At 39.9% G+C, this 22325-nt stretch overlaps 1 protein-coding gene across 1 annotated transcript; it reads left to right on the top strand.

The window, feature by feature from the left end:
- Nucleotides 1-14088: 14088 nt before the first annotated feature.
- Nucleotides 14089-20528, top strand: LOC107796387 (protein disulfide isomerase-like 1-4). Its single transcript, XM_016619142.2, has 12 exons — nucleotides 14089-14813; nucleotides 15938-16067; nucleotides 16687-16852; nucleotides 17519-17637; nucleotides 17742-17822; nucleotides 19020-19106; nucleotides 19196-19270; nucleotides 19366-19434; nucleotides 19521-19601; nucleotides 19715-19849; nucleotides 20043-20099; nucleotides 20175-20528. Exons 1-12 carry the CDS (start codon nucleotides 14218-14220, stop codon nucleotides 20340-20342), a joined length of 1764 nt encoding a protein of 587 aa, XP_016474628.2. The 5' UTR covers nucleotides 14089-14217; the 3' UTR covers nucleotides 20343-20528.
- The last annotated feature ends 1797 nt before the right edge of the window (nucleotides 20529-22325 follow it).

Genomic DNA, 22325 nt, shown 5'->3' with positions numbered 1-22325 from the left:
ATTTAAAAACGTATTATAATGTCTTATTACTAATTTAATTTGAGAATGTATTATATTGTCCAAATTCATTTAGAAAAATGAGAGCCTATATTATTATAAAAATATAAATACAATATTAATATACCAGAATAGCCCAAAAATGTTAAACGGGAGAACTCATAGGGAAAGGGCATAGCTGCAATAACTTATTTTTTGGACTACAATACCTTCTATTCTAATTTTTAATATTTAATATATTAAAACTAATAAAATTTGTCTATTAAATTCTTATTAAAAATATGTAGGAAGGTTTAATAAAGTCAATTTCATCAAAATCCTTTGTATTGGCAATACGTTATCACTCCATAATGTCCAACACCAACAAAAAAAACAGTAATATTAAATGGACATAGAATAAATTATTTTTTTATGTTAAAATCAAATAATTAAATCTTTTAATTAATTATTTAGCAAGAGAATCCAATTCAATTATTTTTTTAAAATTCATCACATGAGTAAAATTCTTATTCAAGTAAAAAAAATCTTAGGGTACATAAATTTATTCCATAACACAAAGTAAAAAGGTTAATATATTATTAAGAATCAAAATGCTATACAAGTATTTGAGGAAGCACAATCAAAGCTAAATATTAAACAAGAACAAGCTTTTAAGACTATATTATAAAAAGTCGACTCTACTATAACAGAATTATTCTTTGTAGATGCCTCCGGCAGAATCAAAATAATATTTCTATGTCATGCATTACTTGTTAATATCATATCAAGAGGCATGACATTGTTAACAATAATAGCAAGTGGTGTACCAACAACAATTTTATTGTGAGGCCACCCACTTTAGATTTGATATACCTCTTCAAACAACTTAAATAATCATTATAAATATATCAAAGCAGAGCAATGGTGCTAAATTTATAAAGAAAGAAAAATTGATAATATGGGGATGAAGCACTTATGGCTAAGTGTCAAACAGAGTTCTAGAGATATATTGGATATTAATGAACCGTTTGGTAAAAAATTAATGGTTTGGGAGGTAATTTATGTCAAATACTACCAGTAGTTCCAAAATCGAAAAAGCAGAGACTGTAAAAGGTAGCTTGTCAAAGTTATACTTTTGACCTCAAATGAAAAAGACTCAACTGACAAGAAATATAAAGTAAGAACAGATCCAGTATTCAGTGTCTTCTTGCTTTGTGTCGGAAACGAATAAGAACATCCAATAAAAGATGATTTAGTTCTTCCTGAACACTTTGTTATCAATCCCAATGGTAATAGTAGTGCATTTAATAAGAGAAATATTTTTATCATTAGATTAAAACGCAATTTGTGCAAATCGCATGATAAAATTAAAAAAATATCTTAGCTAGCAGAAATGAATATGTTGATCAACAAAATAAAAGGTTGATTGCAAAATTTTATAGTAAGACCAAAATTTTTTCTGTTTTTGACTCAGCAGAAAATGATACCAATAATTACTACAAGGAAGAATATTTAAATACTTTAATACCAAACGGCCTTCTACCATATATGTTTGTTGTCAAGTTTATTATTTCCTACGTATGTTAGTGTCACCATATATATAATAGACTAAGTTGATCTTCCATTGTATATGGGTTGATTTTGAAGAAAAATATGCCCGTCATGCTACTGAAAAACTTAAATATGCCGAATAGTTTATGTAATATCACACATATGATATATAGAAGTTTTGACAATAATGTCATACATGCAAAAATTATGACACCGGTCAATATGCTTCTAAGTATATTCTTATCCCTGAATTCAACTTTTGTCTTCCGAAATTAAGGAATATACTTTTAAATTTATGTGAAAATATTTTTTAGTATGTTTATGTTTTGCAAATATAATAAATAGAGCACAAGGACAAACATCCTAAATATTGGATATATTTACCGCAATATGTTTTCTTGCACGAACAACTGTATGTTGCACTTTCAAGAGGGATATCAAGATCGACAACAAGAGTTCTGGTTAAGGCAAAGCAGCAAAGCATTAGGATCAAACATACACAAAACAATATTGCCCACAAAGAAGTGTTAGTTAAGATACCATCACATTAAATACTTTTAAACTATAATACATCATTATCTAACTAACATGACAAAATTGATCATTTGTGTAAGTTTTGATGATGTCCTTTTTATTTTAAATTCATGTATTATGCTAATGTAATAATATTTTTCGGCATTTAGATGATTGTTGTATTATTATACATAAAATTTCTCTTATTAATTAAATTTTATTGTTCATTCATATAAATTAATATTTAAATCATCACGTATCATTATTAACTGCAATGCACGTTCATAAATACTAGTCGTCCTTAAATAAGCGTCCTACGAATGACTATTTATGTACTTCTCCGCGAAGGAAATGCAGCATGGGCAACATAACATATTACACGTTGGTCAAATCAGAAACATTTGGAGGCCCATGATTTAGATTTCAAATAGCAATACAAGTTCAACATAGAGAGAGACTCATATCCACTTTATTTGTCCTCATTTTATTTTGATTTTTTTTTTAAATTAACTTATATAGTCGGTTTATTTTGAATTTCTTGGAATTTAGCTTATATGCATAGATAATGTTAAATCACTTTGTAAATTAATTACAAGTAATTATTAACAATAAGAATTAATCGATAGCATGTAAATAAGAAAAGTAATTTACCATAACTATTCAAATAACGGCGGTAAAGAATATATATATATATATATATATATATATATATATATATATATATATATATATATATAACAATTAAATTTATAAGTGTTTTAAGGATATGCGGATTAATTTGATACAAAATGATAAATTGAGTTAGAATAGACAAGTAAAGATACAATAAATTCAAACCACGCGAGGAGGAGGATTCCAGCCTTATTGAAACATTCACCCTCGATCCGGGCTCACAGTGGACAATATTGATGAACGAGAGAAAAAGTTTACAATAGCAGTGAAAATAATAGTATATTACTTTGGAATGCGTGTTACAATGTGTCTAATGAATTATCAGACCCCCTTAAATAGTAGGGGAATCCTACTCTAAGTACAACTCTATAAAAGGTAAAAAGTCATATGTTTAACTGATTGTCGGTTATTCATCGATACGTGTCGAGATCCACACCGTGATATCCGGCCGGTGGCGGATATTACTGTCTTTTGTTGGTTGTGCTTGATTGCCCGACAATGTTCTCCGAAGTCTTTTAGGATTTGGATTGATCTCGAATCATGACCCCGATATTCTCGAGGGCAGGCAACGTGCCCCCAGATTCTGACTCGATGAGACCTTTGTTTCGATTCTGATCCTTCGCAATCATATCTCGAGCTTGTTTTACCCTATTAGAGACCAGAGTATATCATGAGCTCAGTTTTTATCCGTATACAGATAGTCCTCTCGTTTCTCGGAGATCAAGCTGACGAGAAACGATATGAGCACCCCGATTCCTTCTTCAATACGCCGTGACATAAATGACAAAAAGCCCGAAAACGTCTCGTCAGTCATGTCATAATGGCCTTAAATGCACGTAAGCCGCCGGTTGGCTGTCCCTAGAGGCGAAACATCGCGGAACCCCTATAAATAACCCCTCTTTTGTTCATTTTTTATTTTACATCAAACCGTCTACCCTCGTACCCTCAGAATTTCATTTCTCTTTTTCACAATCTAGTTTTTTTTACCTCCGTAACTCGAGATTCCTTTGCAAAATTTTTACTCATCATCTACTCAAGCCAACACATCTAAGCTTCCTTCTTTAAACCTTTCTCTATCTCCTTCAAGCTTTCCCCCATAACAATGGCAAAAACCTCAAAATCTACTCCCTAAAAGGTTGCTTCTACTTCCCAAACGACTGCCGGAACCAACGAAACCACTTCCGATGTGGTCGACCTCGGGAGATCCGCTGCTAACGTGGTTACGGATGAACCGACTCTTGAATCTCCCTTGAAGATGTTCATTCTAGGGGGTTGTTCGGTCGCTGACGACTTCAAGGTCGAGAAGCCATCTTCGGTGCAGGGTCGGTGTGAGGAGGCATCCAGATATATTTGCTCGATCACCAAATATGATCCCCCCCTTAGTCTGAAAGGAATGCAATTGGGACGAAAAGGACATAGTGGTCCCCGACTCTGAGGAGGCCATTACTATACATATTGAGGGATACCTAAGTGTCTACACTTATCCCTTTACGCTGGGCCCGGTGGATCCGGTGATCAAAGACTTCTGTAAAAGGTACGAGGTATGTTTCGGCCAGATCCACCCATCGTTATGGAGTATCGTAATCCTCCTTCAATTTTTCGTGAACAAGATCGACTCCTATCAGTTCACTGTATACCATCTGCTCCATTTGTACAGTCCCCGAATCTTCTGAGGGGGACTGATATAGCTCGTGCGCCGGGCTAGTAAGGCCCCATTCTCAAGCATCGATGAAGATCGGAACCGAGGTTGGCAAGGACGTTTTGCCCGGGTGAGGACCTCAGACTTGATTTTGGCTGAATCTAGGCCATTCCCCGATAAGTGAAATATGTCACGTAAGTACAACTTCTCTTTGAATTTTGATTTCATGCTCATCTCCCTTTTTCCTCATTGGTGTTTGTGGTGGCACAACTGTTGCTCGAGTCTCGAATGTCGTTCCTCGCTTAAAGGAATGGATCAAAGGCATTGTCTCACAGATGCCCTATTTCGAGAGCTCGTGGCGCAAACTTTCGAAGGGTTGTTGGGAGGCCCGTTCCCATGGTAAGATCTCTTTCCCAAATAGGTTGTGCAAGGCTTCTTCTTCTAGTATCATGTTCTTATTATTTGTTTCCTTATTTCTATTTTGCAGGTTTGCCTGAGACCGTCGAGCTTAGGGCCCCGGTAGGGGACGAGGACTTACCTGCCGATTCATCCACTTCGGGACATCCCGGAGCCACATCAGGGGAGAAGAAAAGGAAAAGGCCCCTAATTTCCCCGAGCTTAGAGAAAAAGAAAATGAGAAGGAGGTTGGTTCGGAAGCCAAAGGAAACCTCCAGCTCCCGAGTGCTTGACTCATAATCACTTCTCCGACTCTGAGATGAGCCCGAGGAGGATGAAATCTTTGTGGCCGATGAGTCGTCTGTCCCCGAGGAATGGGTGGCAGCCGAGGGGGGAACGATGAAAGCTAATCCCCCTCAAGTTCGTGAGGCTGATGCCGAAGTGAGGGCCGAGAACTCACGGACGCCATCTCTGCCCCGCCCGACGTTATAGATATTTTGGGGTCGCCTTCGTTCACAGAATCAATGTGATGAAGCCTGAACGATGAAAAAGCGATCCCATGAAGGGGTCCATGGAGCGGATGATCCCCTCCGAGGCTTTTTTGACGGTGTAGACTCATCCACCCCGGAGAATTTCACCAGATTGGGTGACTTAGAGGTGAAAAGGAAAATCCACCCTCAGAGGTTGGTGGGTCGAGCTTGAGCCCGAGATTGACCAATCTTGGTCGGAAGCGGACTGTCGTTATCACCGTTTTGGAGGATGCTCGGATTCTTTCCGCCCCCGTATGGATAGCTAGTTACCTCCGGTGTCTAGTAACTGAAGAAGACAATGTAAAAGTGAACGAGGTAGATGCTCCATGTCTGTTCAACGAAGCACAACAGGCATTGAACCGGGTAATTCTTGATAATTCTAATATCTCTTCTCGTATTTGCAGGCCTTGGTGATCCACCATGAAACCTTCCTCCAGTGCCGGGATGAGCCGAGCTAACTCGATGCTGAAGTCAAAGAGCTTGTTGAGAAGAGAGGCATGTATAAGCTTCTCAGCGAGCAGTGTGAAGGAGAAGTTAAGAGCCTCTTAGCCGAGTTGGACGTGGCTCAGAAAGAACACGCCGACCTGTTGGAACATGTAAAAATCTTTGAAGTTAGTGATGACGAACTAGACACAGTGTCTAACGGTCAGAATCCACAAGTCCAGCAGAAGGTTGATCGGGTCGATCAGCTCCGGGCTGAGATGGACGAAGTCAAGGCCATGGCCAAAGAGTGGAAGGGAAAGATGGACCGATTGGCTTCAAAAAAGGAGGCTGCCCGGGAGCAGATGGTTTAAACGGAGGCCCAACTTCGATCGGTGAAGGAGAAAGTTGAGACACGGCCCCAAAAAATTGAAGACCTCCAGTCTTAACTAGGCTCGGCCGTTGCCGCACGGGATACCCTTGCCAAAGAGCTTGAAGCAGCCAAGTCAGCGGCAGAAATAACTAGGGCCGACACTGAAGAGATGGTGGCCCAGTACAAAGCTGATGGTGAGGCAACTCAGGAACGCCTGGAGACTATTGTCAAATATGCAAGGTGGCAGTCCCGAAGGGAGTCTCTTGAGGAAATTCATGCTCGGGGGTTCGATTTATCGGCCGAGCTTGAAAATGTTAAGAGGCTCGAGGCCGAGGCCAAGAAGTTGGCGTACCTCGAGGATGAGGAAGATTTCGAGGGTTCGGGCAGATTCGAAGATGGGGAAGACCCCGATGGCCCTGGTGAAGAGGCGGGCTCCGGCGAAGATCTGGCTTCTTAAGTGCCTTGTAGATTTTTCTTCGCTTTTGTACTTTTGCATTTTGTTGAGGCCGTTTGGCCTTTGTAAAATATTTATGTATATACAAAAGGCTTTTTCCCTTCGACAAATTTCAATCTTGTTTCTTTTTGCTTTTTTTCTTTACGATTGCAAAGATTTCGAATGCCTTAGCACGTAATAATTAGGTCTTGTTCGGAGGTTCGAACAATGCTCATTCTCGATATTATTTTGCTTAAGACTCGTAGGGGATTGGTATGATCGGAAGCTTTCCCCGAAGTGTTTACATAGAATTTTATTTTAAGTTATAATTTTGTCGAGGGTAGCATTTGAACCAGTTTAGAAAATTTTGAAGGTCTTATGTTTTGGTTATAGATCTCAGGCGTCTCCGAGCTGTTCTAGGACGGCCGTAGCCTTTTAAGTTCTGGTGTTTCCCAATGGGCTTATTACCCCGAGCTATCCGGGCTTGCCCGGGACAATAGTCCCCGAATAGGGATGGTCGTAGCCTTTGAAGTTCGGGCACTACCTAATAGGTTTTGTGCCCTCGAGCTTCGTAGACCGAGCTGTCCGGGCTTGCCCATGACGATAGTCCCCAAGCGGGGGTGATCTCTTGGATTCAGACAGAGGTGGCCCTTGGGCCTGGTATCCTTAAGGAACAAAATACAGTAGTTTTAAAGAGAAATATATGTATCTGCATGGTAGAAACTTTATTTTATTTCTGTGCAACATACAAGATTGCACATGTGAACAAGCTTCATGTTATGGATTAAGTGGTCTATGTGGGCACGATTCATTTGACCATTTGGCCCTTACAACAAATCATATCCACCAATTCCAAACTTGTTCGAGCATGAAATTTCCTTCCTTGCTAAAATCATTACCCAAGGGTGATGGCCTCCAGTATTCGAGGAGAGGTTGGTTCATAGTCAGTCTTCAATTCTAAGTTAGCACGATCCACTGTTGCCTCGTTAAAAACCTTGTCGGAAACCCATTTGGGACAAAACCGGTTCAAGGAAAAAAGAGTGCAACTCATGCTTTCAGGCCTAATAGCTGCATTTCTTGGCAGTTATTGGCAAGCGTTAGTCCAATCCGTAATATATTTAAAGAAAATTAATGAATGGGGTCATACCTTAGCAATAATATCGTTTTAAGTGGGTTATGTTCCAGTTGTTCGGTAGCCGCTCACCGTTCACCGTTTCGAGTTTGTATGATCATTTGCCGGTGATCTCAATAATTCGATATGGACCTTCCCAATTCAGTCCCAGCTTCCCTTCGTTCAGTTCCGGGTGCTCAGTGTCACCTTTCTTAACACCAAGTCCCTGATATTGAAGTGTCGAAGGTTGGCTCTCCGATTGTAATATCTTTCGATATGTTGCTTTTGGGCGGCTAACCGGACGAGGGCGGCCCCGTGCCTTTCGTCTAACAGTTCCAGGTTCATACTCATGACCTCGTCGTTTGACTCTTCGGTCGCAAATCGGAATCTGAGACTCAGTTCTCCTACTTTGACCGGTATAAAAGCTTCGGCACCGTAGGCCAACGAGAACGTGGTGACCCCTGTACTGGATTTTGAGTTCATATGATATGCCCATAGGACTTCGGGCAAGATTTTCTTCCATTTTCCTTTGGCATCGGTCAACCTCTTTTTGAGGTTTTGGAGTATGGTTTTGTTCGTAGACTCTACTTGCCCATTTCTACTAGGGTGATAGGGCGTCGATAGGATCTTTTTGATCTTATGATCCTCAAAAAACTTGCTCATTTTGCTGCCGGTGAACTGCTTCCCATTGTCGCATACGATCTCAGCCGACATTCCGAATTGGCATATTATGTGGTCCCATATGAATCAATAACCTCCTTCTCCCTAGCTTTCTCAAATGCCTAGGCTTCCACCCACTTAGAAAAATAATTAGTCATAAATAAGATAAACTGAGCCTTACCGGGCGCCCAGGGCAGGGGAACAACGATGTCCATTCCCCATTTTATGAACGGCCTGGATGACAAGACCAAATGCAACGGTTCCCTGGGCTGATGGATCATCGGAGCATGCCTCTGACATTCGTTGCATTTTCGCACAAAATCCCTTGCGTCTTTTTCCATGTCGATCCAGTAGTAACCGACTCTGATTATCTTCCGAACCAACGACTCTACGCCCGAATGGTTCCCGCAGGTGCTCTCGTGGACTTCCCTCAAAACATACTCGGTGTCTCCCGGTCCTAGACATATGGTGAGTGGTCCATCGAATGTTCTTCTGAATAGGGTACCGTCTTCGAACAAGTTGAACCGGACCGCCTTCGTACGCATAGCTCTTGATTCATTAGGATCCGAGGGAATTTTTCCGCTCTTTAGGTAATCTATGTATCTATTTCTCTAGTCCCAGGTTAAGCTTGTCGAGTTTATCTCGGCATGGCCTTCCTCCACTACCAATTTCATGAGTTGTACGATCGTTCCCGAGTTGAATTCATCGTCGTCGACTGACGATCCCAAGTTAGCAAGAGCATCGGCTTCGCTGTTTTGATCCCTAGGTACATGTTGTAAAGTCCATTCCCTGAACCGATGTAACATTACCTGTAGCTTATCCAGGTATCTTCGCATTCGTTCCTCTTTAACTTCGAACGTTCCATTGATTTGGTTCACAACGAGGAGGGAATCGCACTTAGCTTCGACCACCTCGGCCCCCGGGCTTTTAACCAGCTCAAGACCTGCAATCATGGCCTCATACTCGGCCTCGTTGTTAGTCAATTTTACAGTTCTAATAGATTGCCTAACGACATTACCCGTCGGTGGCTTTAATACGATGCCAAGCCCGGACCTCTTTGCATTCGAGGCACCGTCCGTAAAGATGGTCCAGATTCCGAAAGAGGTCCCCGAGTTCAATAACAACTCCTTCTCAACCTCAAGAATTAGGGCCGGCGTGAAGTTGGCCATGAAGTCCGCCAAAATTTGAGATTTGATGTCTATTCGGGCTCTATATTCGATATCGTACTCGCTGATCTCCACGGTCCATTTGGCCAATTGTCCCGAGAGATCGGGCTTATGCATTATGTTTCTTAATGGGTAAGTAGTCACAACACATATGGGATGGCATTGAAAATACGGTTTTAGCTTCCTAGAGGCGCTCAGCAAAGCGAGCACCAATTTTTCTAGGTGAGGATACCTAGTTTCGGCCTCGCCTAGAGTTCTACTAACATAATAGATAGGAAATTGCGTACCTTTCTCTTCCCGAACCATGACTCCACTTACGCTAACTCGGATACCTCTAAGTACATGTACAATTGTTCGTCTGCCTTCGGAGTATGAAGCAAATGTGGGCTTGAGAGATACCGTTTGAGTTCCTCCAAGGCTTGTTGGCACTCCGAGGTCCATGAGAAGTTATTCTTCTTTTTCAACAGTGAGAAGAACCTATGGCCTTGACATTATCCACAACGGTGATGTCCTTGATGACCTTGATTTTATCGGGATTAATCTTGATTCCCCAGTTAGACACCATGAATCTGAGGAATTTCTCGGACCTAACTCCGAATGCGCATTTCTTCGGGTTCGGCTTCATATTATATTTCTTCAATATATTGAAGGTTTCCTGCAAATGTTTCAAATGGTCCTCTTCTCCCAGGGACTTAACCAACATATCATCAATGTAAACCTCCATTGATTTTCCTATTTGCTCTTCGAACATCCGATTCACTAAGCGCTAGTAAGTGGCACTGGTGTATTTTAGTTTGAATGGCATTACATTATAGCAGTAGGTACCGTATTTAGTGATGAAGGATGTTTTTTTCCTGGTCGTCCGGGTCCATCCCAATTTGGTTGTACCCGGAGTAGGCGTCGAGAAAACTGAGGATCTCGTGGCTGGCCGTTGTATCGATCATGCGATTGATGTTTGGTAGAGGGAAAGAGTCCTTGGGGCAGGCCTTGTTTAAGTCTTTATAGTCTACACACATTCTTAATTTAGTTCCCTTTTTAGGGACTACTACTATGTTTTCTAACCAAACTGGGTACTTAACCTCCCGGATGGACCCTATTTTAAGGAGTTTAGATACCTCGTCCTTGATGAATGCATGCTTGACTTCAGACCGAGGCCTCATTTTCTGCTTGACTGGATGAAACTTCGGATCCAGGCTTAACTTGTGAGGAGTTATCTCCGGCGGAATTCCTGTCATATCGAGGTGGGACCAAGCGAAATAATTTATGTTAGCTATAAGGAATTGAATGAGTTTTTTCATGAGCTCCGAACTTAACCTCGTGCCCAGGTGTACCTTACGATCAGGCAGGTGGTCGATCAATATGACTTGCTCTAGTTCTTTAACTGTTGATTTGGTGGCGTCAGAATCATCGGGGACTATAAAAGACCTGGGAACTCCGTAGTCGTCGTCCTCATCCGTCCCCTGATTCTCCGGTTCGATCGAGGCAGGTATCGATAATTGCTATTTGGTTTTGTTTTTTGCCATCGGACTTAGACCCTTCGATGTCGAAAGCGCGGATACCGGGATCACCTCGTCGACCGCGAATATCTCCTTTGCGGTTGGTTGTTCTCCTTAAACTGTTTTAATCCCACCTGACATCGGGAATTTCAGCACCTGGTGCAGCGTCGAGGGTACTGCCCTCATGTTGTGAATCTATGGTCTCCCGAACAGATAATTGTACCTCATGTCTCCTCCGATCAGGCAAAACTTATTTCCTGAATGGTTCCGGTGGTGTTCATCAGTAATGTTATTTCCCCTTTAGTAGTCTCACTTGCCATGTTGAATTCGTTTAGGACCCTGACTGTAGGCACAATTCGGTCGTGTAGACCTAGTTGTTCCATGCCCCTCGATCTAATGATATTGGCCGAGCTACCTAGATTAATTAACACACGCTTAAATCAAGATTTATTTATGAGTACAAATATTACCGGTGCATCATTGTGGGGCTGCACGATGCCTTCAGACGTCGTTGAAAGACAAGGTTTTTTCTGGTACATAATCTCGAGTCCGGTTTTCCCTCATGATGGATACTTTGGTGCGCTTTAACATCGGCCTCCTGCTCGATCTGCTTACTAGAATCTCTATTCCTGAAATGGTTTTTGGCTCGATCGCTCAGGAACTCCTGAAGATGTCCGTTGTTGAATAACCGGGCTACTCCCTCTCTCAATTGCCGGCAATCTTCTGTTCTGTGGCCGTGAGTGCCATGATATTTACATATTAAGTTGGGATCCCTTTGGGCTGGATCAGACTGTAGAGGTCGATGCCACTTGGTGTCTTTGATGCATCTGATGGCAGATACGATAGCAGCAACATCGACGTTGAAGTTGTACTACGATAACCTCAGCGCTTCTTTAGGCCCGATAGGCTTGTCAAAACTATTTTTGCTCATGAGTCCCCGGTTATTTTGACCTCGATCGCTTCTCCTTTCATTTCTCACAGGTTTCTTCCAAAACTGTTACCCTTACGATCACCGTTGTACGGTTGATACCGATATATACTTGACCTTGGTTCACGATCAATGTCTCTTTTGGATCTGTCGCTAGCTCGGACGGGATAAACAGACCCGGAAAGGGCCCCAAACTGATCATCTTCGACCCTAATTTTTTATATCGATTATGTACGTTAGCCCAAGTCACAGCCGGATACTCTACCGGATTTTGTTTCAACTACTGCGAAACCAATGGGATTCGAGTATTGAGTCCTTGGGTGATGGAATGAACGGCCCTGCCCAATCGTCTTCCACAAGCGGCAGGTCCATCCGTTCTATTTGAAACCTTGACACAAACTCCCTGAGCATCTCGTTATCTCTTTGCTTTACCTTGAAAAGGTTCAACTTCCTGGTTTCGATCTTTATGGCTCCGTCGTGCACTTTAACAAAAGCATCTGCAAGCATAGCAAATGAGTCAATAGAATTGAGGGGTAAGTTGTGATACCATATCATAACTCCTTTTGACAAGGTTTCTCCGAACTTTTTCAGCAGGACATATTCAATCTCATCATCGTCCAAGTCGTTCCCCTTGATGGCGCACGTGTACGAGGTCACATGTTCATTTGGATCAGTTATTCGTTGTACTTAGGAATTTCTGGCATACTGAACTTCTTTGGGATCGGCTCGGAGCTGCGCTCGGAGGAAAAGGTTTTTGAACAAACTTTTTGAAGTCTAGGCCTTTCAGTATTGGTGGTGCTCCGGGGCTTTGGTCGACCCTGGAGTTGTAAGTCTCTACCTTCTTGTCGTTGGCTTCGATTTTCTTTTCTCCCATTTCTATCCGTTTTGTCAATTCCTCGAGCATCTTTATTATCTCAGGGTTGGTCCCAGGTTCAGCTTCATTTGGTCTATCTGTGACTGGTTCATTTATGCGAGTGTTTTTCCGGGATGATTCGGGCTCAACTCTACTGGGAGCACAACTTTGGTTCTGCAGTTGAGCTATCGTTGGCAGCAACATTTCGAAGATCACCCGTAAGTTAATCCCATCTCCTTCACCGTCACCCCCGCGGACGCTGTTCTCAGGATCGGTAGGCAAATTCGTGTTAATGGCCATATGTGAGTCGGCGTCGATCGGGTCCGCGGCCTTCTGTTTAGAGGGGCAGATTGAGAGTTCGACATTTTAGACTTTGACATGAAATCAAAGACACTTCAAAGAACAAGTGTGAAGTACAGTGTGTTATGAAAATTTGTATCAAATTGTCACTATTATCCTTAGCCCCACGGTGGGCGCCAAACTGTTTAACCTCAAAATCGGATAACAATTAAATTTGTAAGTGGTTTTAAGGATATGCAGATTAATTTGAAACAAAATAATAAATTGAGTTAGAATGGACAAGTAAAGATACAATAAATTCAAACCACGCGAGTAGGAGGATTCCAGCCTTATTGAAACATTCACCCTCGATCCGGGCTCACAGTGGACAATATTAATGAACGAGAAAAAAAGCTTACAATAGCAGTGAAAATAGTAGTATATTGCTTTGGAATGCGTGTTACAATATGTCTAATGAATTATTAGGCCCCCTTTATATAGTAGGGGAATCCTACTCTAAGTACAACTCCATAAAAGGTAAAAGTCTTCTGTTTAACTGATTGCCGATTCTTCATCGATATGTGCCGAGATCCACGCCGTGATATCCGGTCGGTGGCGGATATTGCGACCTTCTGTTGGTCGTGCTTGATTGCCCGACAATGTTCTCCGAGTCTTTCAGGATTTGGATCGATCTCGAATCATGACCCCGATATTCTCACCCCCGGATTCTGAGTTGATGAGACCTTTGCTTTAATTCCGATCCTTCGCAATCATATCTCGAGCTCGTTTTACCTTATTGGAGACCGAAGTGTATTATGAGCTCGATTTTTACCCGTATACATAAATATTTGACGAAATCAAAAGTGTTCACTCTGGTGATGTGTGCCCTCATCTTTGTGAGTTGTGACTTTAGCAAAACAAGAGATGTACGTTTCTCAAACTGAAATATTTACTTCAAGGAATCCTAATGCCTTATAAAATAGTGATGAAATATTCAAGAAAATGAATACGGAGTGCGAAAGTTTACATTCTTCAAGAGTCCAGAGGAGCTAATGTAATTTAAGGAAAATGTATGGGTCAATTGCACATTTTTTAAAAGTTGAACAGTTGCACACTGAACTCCACCTCTTCTCGCTCTGAAGTCTAAGCTAGTCTCTGTCGGATCTCACAGTCGATATTACATTCTCACATCGATCTGAGTCAACTCGCTACTGACTCAAAATGCCGAGTCGACTCATCCGCCTCCTTTTTCTCTCTTCCCTTCTTTTCTTCTCTCTCTTACTCACCCCCTCACTCGCCAAACCTCCTACCGCCGCCGCCGCCGCCGCCGACGACGACGACGAAGATCTCAGCTTCCTCGAAGCCGAAGACGAAACCGACGCCGCCGCACCGACGCACAACTCTTTCCCAACCGAGACCTTCTCCAACAGCGAAGACTTCGACGACGACGACTTCGAGAATTATGACGATTTTGAAGTCCCGTCGGCGTTCGATAACGAGGCGGAGGAAGAAGATGAAGGTCCTAAGTTCGACGATAAAGACGTCGCCGTTTTGGCGGATAGAAACTTTACTGACTTCGTGGAGGACAATAAGTATGTGATGGTGGAGTTCTACGCGCCGTGGTGTGGGCACTGCAAGGAACTCGCTCCGGAGTACGCCGCGGCGGCGACGGAGCTGAAGTCGGAGAATGTGCTGTTGGCCAAAGTCGACGCCACGCTGGAAAATGAGCTGGCAGAGAATTATGAAGTTCAAGGATTTCCTAGTATTTATTTTTTTGTTGATGGTGAACACAAACCTTATAATGGCCAAAGAACCAAGTGAGTCTCCTTTCTTTAATACCCCTACTTCCAATTTATGTGAATCTGTTTACCTTTTAGTCGGACCACTTTACCTATTTGAAAATAATTTACCTTTTATGCAATAATTTATAGCCACACAAAATATATGTGACTCATTTTGAAACGGAGGGAGTATAAGCCAAAAAATTAGTACTTCAAGAGTTTATTTTGGCGATTATGGTGTTTCATAAATGGAAAAAGATTAAATGATGAAAAATCTTCGATTTTTGCATATAGGTTTGAGGCTTTAGCTAATTTAATTATGAGGGCGGGGCCATAAATTTATACAAGGTGATTCAAAAAAATAAAACTACAATGTCATACCTAGTATTTCAACCTGCGATCGAAAGCAATTTTTAAAGGGATTCAACAGTTCATATATAATAAACAAAAAAGATTCATTTCTTTTCCTCTATTTACAGAGTATAATATTTCGATGAAGGCGATTCAATAATGAGCTTCTAGTTTCCTATTATGTTTCTCGCCTTCTACAATGATTTGTAATAAATTGCGCCAGCTTGTAATTGCATACATATTTAAGATGTTACGGCAGCACTGGTGGTGTTGGCAATCTTCCTTCATGTCCTAGAAAATTATTGAGTCCTTAGGTTTAAGTTCGATAAGTGTCTTGTGACATTTGTTTTCATATAAGGGTCAAAATAAGCAGCAGCCAGTTTGCAAAAAGGGGATCTTTAGTTTCGTAATGTCAAGTGGAAAAGTTTTACAAATCATAACAGTGGCAATTTCCTTGCTTCCTTTGCAAATCCTTCTCATAGATTAGCATACTCAAGTTAAACAGCCATAGAAGGGCCTAAGTTGAGGACCTCGGCTCGCTCCTTTAAATAGTTTTTGTTGTGAATTATGATTGAAAGGTGATTGTTTGAAGCTGATATATTCCCCTTTCAGTACATGGATTTTTTGGATTTGTTAGGAAGGAAAGTGTAGTAGGCTGCTTATTTGGTCTCTGTATGAGTTTTATACAATAAACTTTTACTTGTATAAAAGAAAAGATATATTCCCCTTCTCCTTTCTTTCTTTCCGGCTTTTGGATTATCTAATACATTTGCACTAGTCTTAAGTTGATTAGAATGTTTTACTTATAGAGATGCAATTGTGACTTGGATCAAGAAGAAGATAGGACCTGGCATTTACAACATAACAACAACAGAGGATGCAGAGCGTATACTAACCTCTGAGAACAAAGTTGTTTTGGGGTTCCTTGAGTCCTTGGTGGTATGTGTTGCTTATTCTAGCATGCTACTTTTACACATTCTTAATGGTTACTTCTACTGGGTTGTTACCTGTGTTGCTTGAGTCTGCCAAAAATATCGTTGCACCTGTATTGTATCCTCCAAAAAATGAATAACTTTTGGAGGATCCAACACACACTGTCGACATTTTTGAAGGATCCGAGCAACATAGTTTGTTATTGCATATTTCAGTTCTTATTGATATACTGCTCGCTTCAGCTTGGTGAGGTTTCTCCTGGTTATGGGCATAACTTTTTCTCTTCATTTTTTGGGTGGTGAATTTTCAACGGCTCACAAATTTTTATTTGAAAATCATTGTGGACATTTTTGTGGCACCTAAATGACTTACTATTTGTCCATTACTCTATGCTATGAGCTTCATTTCTTGGGAACGTAATGTTCCCTTCTATTCCTTTGGGTGTTTTTTCCAACCCAACTGGTTGCTTTAATTACATTGTTATGGATTTTAACTTTGAACCTATATCTTTTTCTTTTTGAGTTCTTGATAGCATCATATGCACTGTCTGCGACTAAACCTTTTAACCTGTCAATGGGCTCTTATCATTTGATTCCTCATGTTGTGATTGTCCAAACAATTACAGGGTCCTGAAACTGAGCAGCTTGCAGCTGCTTCAAAACTTGAGGATGGCGTTAACTTTTACCAGACGACAAATCCTAACGTGGCTAAGCTATTCGACATTGAAGACATTGCTAAACGCCCTGCTTTGGTCTTTCTTAAGAAAGAAGCGGAGAAAGTGGTGCATTTTGGTTAGTTGGTCACTTTATCCTTTTACTACTTTTTTGTACTGAAATTGTAGCTTCTCTTTTGGACAACGTATCTGAAGAAAGAGAAACCCCACTTACTCGATTTGATTTCTGCTCTTATGTATATGGGCAACTTGATTGTTGCAAGCATTTTAAGTACATCTAGTTTTCATTTTAGTGCAATGCATATATATCGCATGGTACCAAATTTGGAGGTTTCAGGTTAATATTGAGATTGGAAACCTAATTTGGAGGTTTCAGGTTAATATTGAGATTGGAAACCTACATGCTTTATGTGCAGAATGGAATTTTATGCCCACATCAAATCAACAAATTTAAATGGAACGCAGTACTTTGCCAATATCCAAGTTTTTTTAGTGAATCTCGGGTAGCTAACATAAGATTTTTCTGCTTATAGATATTTTTACCCTCCAAATCATTTTTCAATGCCATTGTTTTTGGTCTCAAATGGGTCAGATTTAAGCTAAACGAAATGATATTTTGTGGGTTAGTTTCACGGTCATGGAGGATGTTTTAAGTGGGACTAATTTCTAGTATCCAACCTAGCTGCTTTCTTTCTTACTAGATCATCTTTTGAAGTTTGAGAAGAAATAAAAGTACGACAAAGAAGATATGCCTCATTCTTTTTCTCTTTAATTTTGGCTTCAGATGGTCAATTCACCAAGTCTGCAATAGCTGAGTTCGTATCTGCTAACAAGCTTCCTCTGGTGACAACTTTTACTAGAGAAAGTGGGCCTTCAATTTTCGAGAGTCCAATTAAGAAGCAGGTAATTTAGATGTGATGTTGCATAATAGCTGTGACTTTTGTGTAATGGAACTGGGGAAGTGTATCTTTCTCTTTTAAAAATTTGTGGTTAATGCTTTTACTCAGGTTTTGCTTTTTGCCACAACAAATGATACGGATAGAATATTCCCAACATTTCAAGAAGCTGCAAAACTTTTCAAGGGAAAGGTAATTAAGCTTCATTTAGCATTTGATGTCAACTATACAGGTGTTTGGTTTCTTACAGAAGGCTAATTGTGTTGAATCATCACTTAGAATTGCTTTATGTTAGTAGAAGATTGTTTCTTACATTAAATCACCCTGCTTGCACCTTAGTTGTGGACATTAAGAGGATGAAGAGGAGTGAAATCGATATACACACAGCACTTTGACAACCATGAGAGATATTCATAGGAAATTTTTTTATGATCTTGTTGAGTAAAACATTAAGCAAAATTTAGAATTTATAACTTCTTTGCCAGAAAGAAGGTTTTTTATGTTTCGGAGGAAATTTCCATCTGTCAATGTCCTTCACGCATCTCTCTAATAACTTAGACATCGATAATACCAACTTCAACTAAAATACGCATCAGATACACGCATATACTCTTGTATACTTAATTTTTTTGTGTGCTATTCAAGTTATCTCATCGGGGTTAATGCAAATTGTGGGTCTGAAGTTGACAGTGTTTATGTGGGTTAGAGGAGTGAGATGTGATGAGTGGTGGTGCCATAATGATCATGACAAGATTGAGCTGAGTGCCTTTCTGTGGTCGGATGGGAAGTCATGATTCACCCGGAACACACACACACACACAGAGAAAAAAATGGTAGTGTAAGAGAAGAAGAATGTAAGTTGAACAACTGCATATTTTTGGTGTAGTTTTTTAGATCTCATAAAATCCCTCCATGAATATAAGAGGGATATACTTCTGGTTTTTTGCTTCCCTCTGTACAGCATTGTCAATACCATCTTAGTGCTGAAGTGTATAATAATACTTACCTTTTCTAAAAAGAAGAATGTAATTTGAATGTTTGTAGTTCCACATTAGCTGAAAAGTTCGGTAGGAGATAAGTTTCCCTTCAAAGCTGAAGTTGTAAAGTTCCAAAATGCTGTTAAAATTTTCAGCTATTTTCTCCATTCATTGCATGCAATAGTAATAAAGTAATGCAATAATCATAAAGTAAATAAAGTATTGGGAACAGTGATTATGCAGATTACTACATATCTTCCACAAAGTTTGCAGCGAAAATTCAAAACTTTGACCCCCTTGGCTGTAAAGCTTGCTGTCTGAGATGGAAATGTAGTTGTGCTGCTGATCTGCATGATGATGAAGAAACTATCAATTGACTAAAACCGTGTATTCTTTTCCTGGATAATTGCAGCTTATCTTTGTTTTTGTCAATATGGATGATGAAGAAGTTGGAAAACCAGTATCTGATTATTTTGGAGCCACTGGAGATTCTCCAAAGGTAACAATCAACAGATTGTAATGGGCAAGTGGGGACTTTTTGGAACCAATGTTGCAATGTTTGTCATCTATTTTGTTTATTTCCTGTAGGTTATTGGATATACTGGCAATGAGGATCCCAGGAAATATATTTTTAATGGGGAGGTCACTGTTGAGAAGCTTAAGGTAGAATGCCTCCTTTTGTTTGTTCGTGACATTCTTATTAACTATTTCAGTCAGGAACTGTGGAACTGCATTTTTCTCATCTTTTTATCTATCAGGCGTTTGGAGAGGACTTTCTAGGAGGCAAGCTTAGAGCTTTCTATAAATCAGACCCTATTCCTGAGAATGTAAGGTGTGATTTCACTTCCCGGCCTTTGATTTGCGACGTAGTTGTGCTGATTCAGCTCTCTGTTTCATCTCTTGATTATTACAGAATGAGGGGGATGTGAAAATAGTAGTGGGGAACAATTTTGATGACATTGTTCTAGATGAGTCAAAAGATGTTCTTCTGGAGGTATTAGACAAGCTACTAAAGGCTGTACAATGAATTATCTTTTTCCGGTTTCCTTTTCATTACTCAGAATTTTATTTGTAGTATTCATTTTTTACTTTTCTGTTTTTGTTTAGGTATATGCACCATGGTGTGGTCATTGCCAAGCTCTAGAACCAACATATAACAAGCTCGCAAAGCACTTACGTGACATTGAGTCTCTTGTTATAGCCAAAATGGATGGTACCACAAATGAGCACCCTCAGGCAAAGGTAGTTCGATTGTTTTTAGTGTTGATCAGAACAAGATTGTATAGTTTGGTCATGAACTGCTGCTTTTCCTACTTGCATTTGCTACAGTAATTTAACGGTTTTCGTTGTTCATTTATATTTGCTGCCTGAGTTTCTTTCAAGTCATTTGTTGGATGCAATTGTTGAATGGAAGATCATATCCACTCCTTTGCAGGCTGAAGGATTTCCCACGCTCCTCTTTTTCCCAGCAGGGAATAAGAGCATCAATCCTGTAAGTGATGGTTATTTTGTCTTCTCTAAAATAAGCAAATTAGCTAGTCTTAATGTATGTTTTATGATTCTACAGATTCCAGTTGATGCTGACCGAACTGTGGTGGCGTTGTACAAGTTTATCAAGAAACATGCATCTATTCCTTTCAAGCTTCCAAAACCAGCTTCTTCAACTACATCGGAGAGTTCCGAAGCCAAAGAAGGTGCCAACGTCGATTCTAGCCATGGAAAAGACGAACTATGAAAATTACATAGGTCTGTTACTTTTTCTTGGTTATTCTCCTAGCTTCTTGTAGTAGGACTAGATAAACGGGCTAGATAGATAACCACGGAACATTTTTCTTTTCTTCCTTTTATTTCTTATTTTAGTTTAAAGTTTTCTGTCCCTCTATCAATGATATTGTTGTAATCAATAGAAGCTGTTCTTGGATAAGATGTACTCAAAAAACATAATTAAGTATAACTAGTGACACACGATGCTGAGACTTGACAAATGAATTATTGGAAGATGTAAAAAAGGTGAATACAACAATTCACTAGATAAGAAAGCCACAGCGGATCTTAGTCATTCCAAGCCTAGTAATTTGATTCTTGACATCAAAAATCAAGATTTTTGGTTAGAATTCCAAATTTTTCCAAATTCCCCAAGAACACAGCTTTAGTGGTTATGGTGATTGTCCCAATTATTTCTTTTATTATTATAGTGTTCAGGTCAGTTTGTGTATACCTCGACTATAATAACATACTTGCTAGTTACTCAGGTTTAAAATTCTTCTGCATAACCGAATCTTCAAATCATAATAGACAGTTTACACCTTACCAATAAAATGGGGAGAAATTTAAAAAATAGCCAGATTTACAAGTGGTAATTGAAAAATAGTCACAGTTTCAAAAGTAATCGAAATTTAGCCACTTTTCATGTAAAAGATAAACCTGAACAAAAACACTGTTCAAAATCCGGAAATATTCTAGCATAATATGCTGGAATTCCATAATGTGCTTGAGTTCCAACATAATATGCTGGAAGTCCATACACATGTGCTCCAATCTCCAGTATATACTGGAATTCTATAATGTACTGGAGTTCCAACATAATATGCTGGAAGTTCATACACAGGTGCTCCAATTACCAGGTTATTATGCTGAAACTTTCCGTGTGCTGGAGTTCCAACATAATATGCTGGAAGTTCATGCACAGGTGCTCCAATCTCCAGTATATTATGTTGGAATTTTCTGTGTTGCAGCAAAGTAATGGCTATTTTTCAATGACTTTGCAAATACTGGCTATTTTTCAATTACCAGTCCGAAAACTGGCTAGCCCGTGTTATTTTGACAATAGAATGCCATATTTTGGAGGAACAAAATGATGAATAAAAAACTTGTATTTGAAGTTGACAAACAATTTGTGAGAATGTTGTGTGTGACATGAACTTCACTTGAAAAAAAACTTGTGAGTGTGTATAGGGTGAAATATGATATGACACGTGGTCATCTAAGGGAAAGACACGTAGAACCCAAGACGGGGATGGCCGAAGACCGAACGCAGCCATTCCGCTTATCACCGGAAGGGATAACGTTCATAAAAGTGTATTAAATGCTCTGTGCCCGGTAGCATTTAATAAGGAATATTCTGCAGAATTAAGAGCGACGACCCGTTACAGAGAATTTGGCATTTATGTTCACTGTTACATCTTCATCAATGACCCTCATAATTGACATTAAAGGAGGTCACGATTCTAGGACCTCCTTCCCTCCACAACTATAAATAGTGAGCCCAGTTATCATTGTAAAGGACATGAATTTTCTGGCTAAACTTACACTACATTCTATACAAAGCTTAATACAATCTTACTTTTCTGCTTTTTGATCTCATCATTGTTGTGCTCTGAAACCTTGTTCCCGGAACTGTCATCTCTGTTGTTTCATCTACATTTTAAGGCTAAGTATTGTATATTTCTTTAATTATTACATTATTTCAGGATAAATTAGTTCACTTGTCTAGAAATCATGTATAAATTCAACTGTATCATTTTACGGGTAAACAGTTTGGCGCTCACCGTGGGGCCTAGACAGCCGTGCAATTAAATTGATCATTATTTTTTTTACTAATGTGATTCGATTATTTTGTCTTAAAAAAATTATAAAAAATGGCAGATAACACTGTTAACAACACGCACAACCCTGAAATTCGAGGGGATCAACCTCATTTCGAGAATTCAATTAGTGA

This window comes from Nicotiana tabacum, chromosome 9 (assembly GCF_000715075.1).
Source record: "Nicotiana tabacum cultivar K326 chromosome 9, ASM71507v2, whole genome shotgun sequence".
In the NCBI taxonomy this organism is placed as follows: domain Eukaryota; kingdom Viridiplantae; phylum Streptophyta; class Magnoliopsida; order Solanales; family Solanaceae; genus Nicotiana; species Nicotiana tabacum.
The sequence above is the reverse complement of the archived record's forward strand: the minus strand, read 5'-3'. Positions and strand labels throughout refer to the sequence as shown.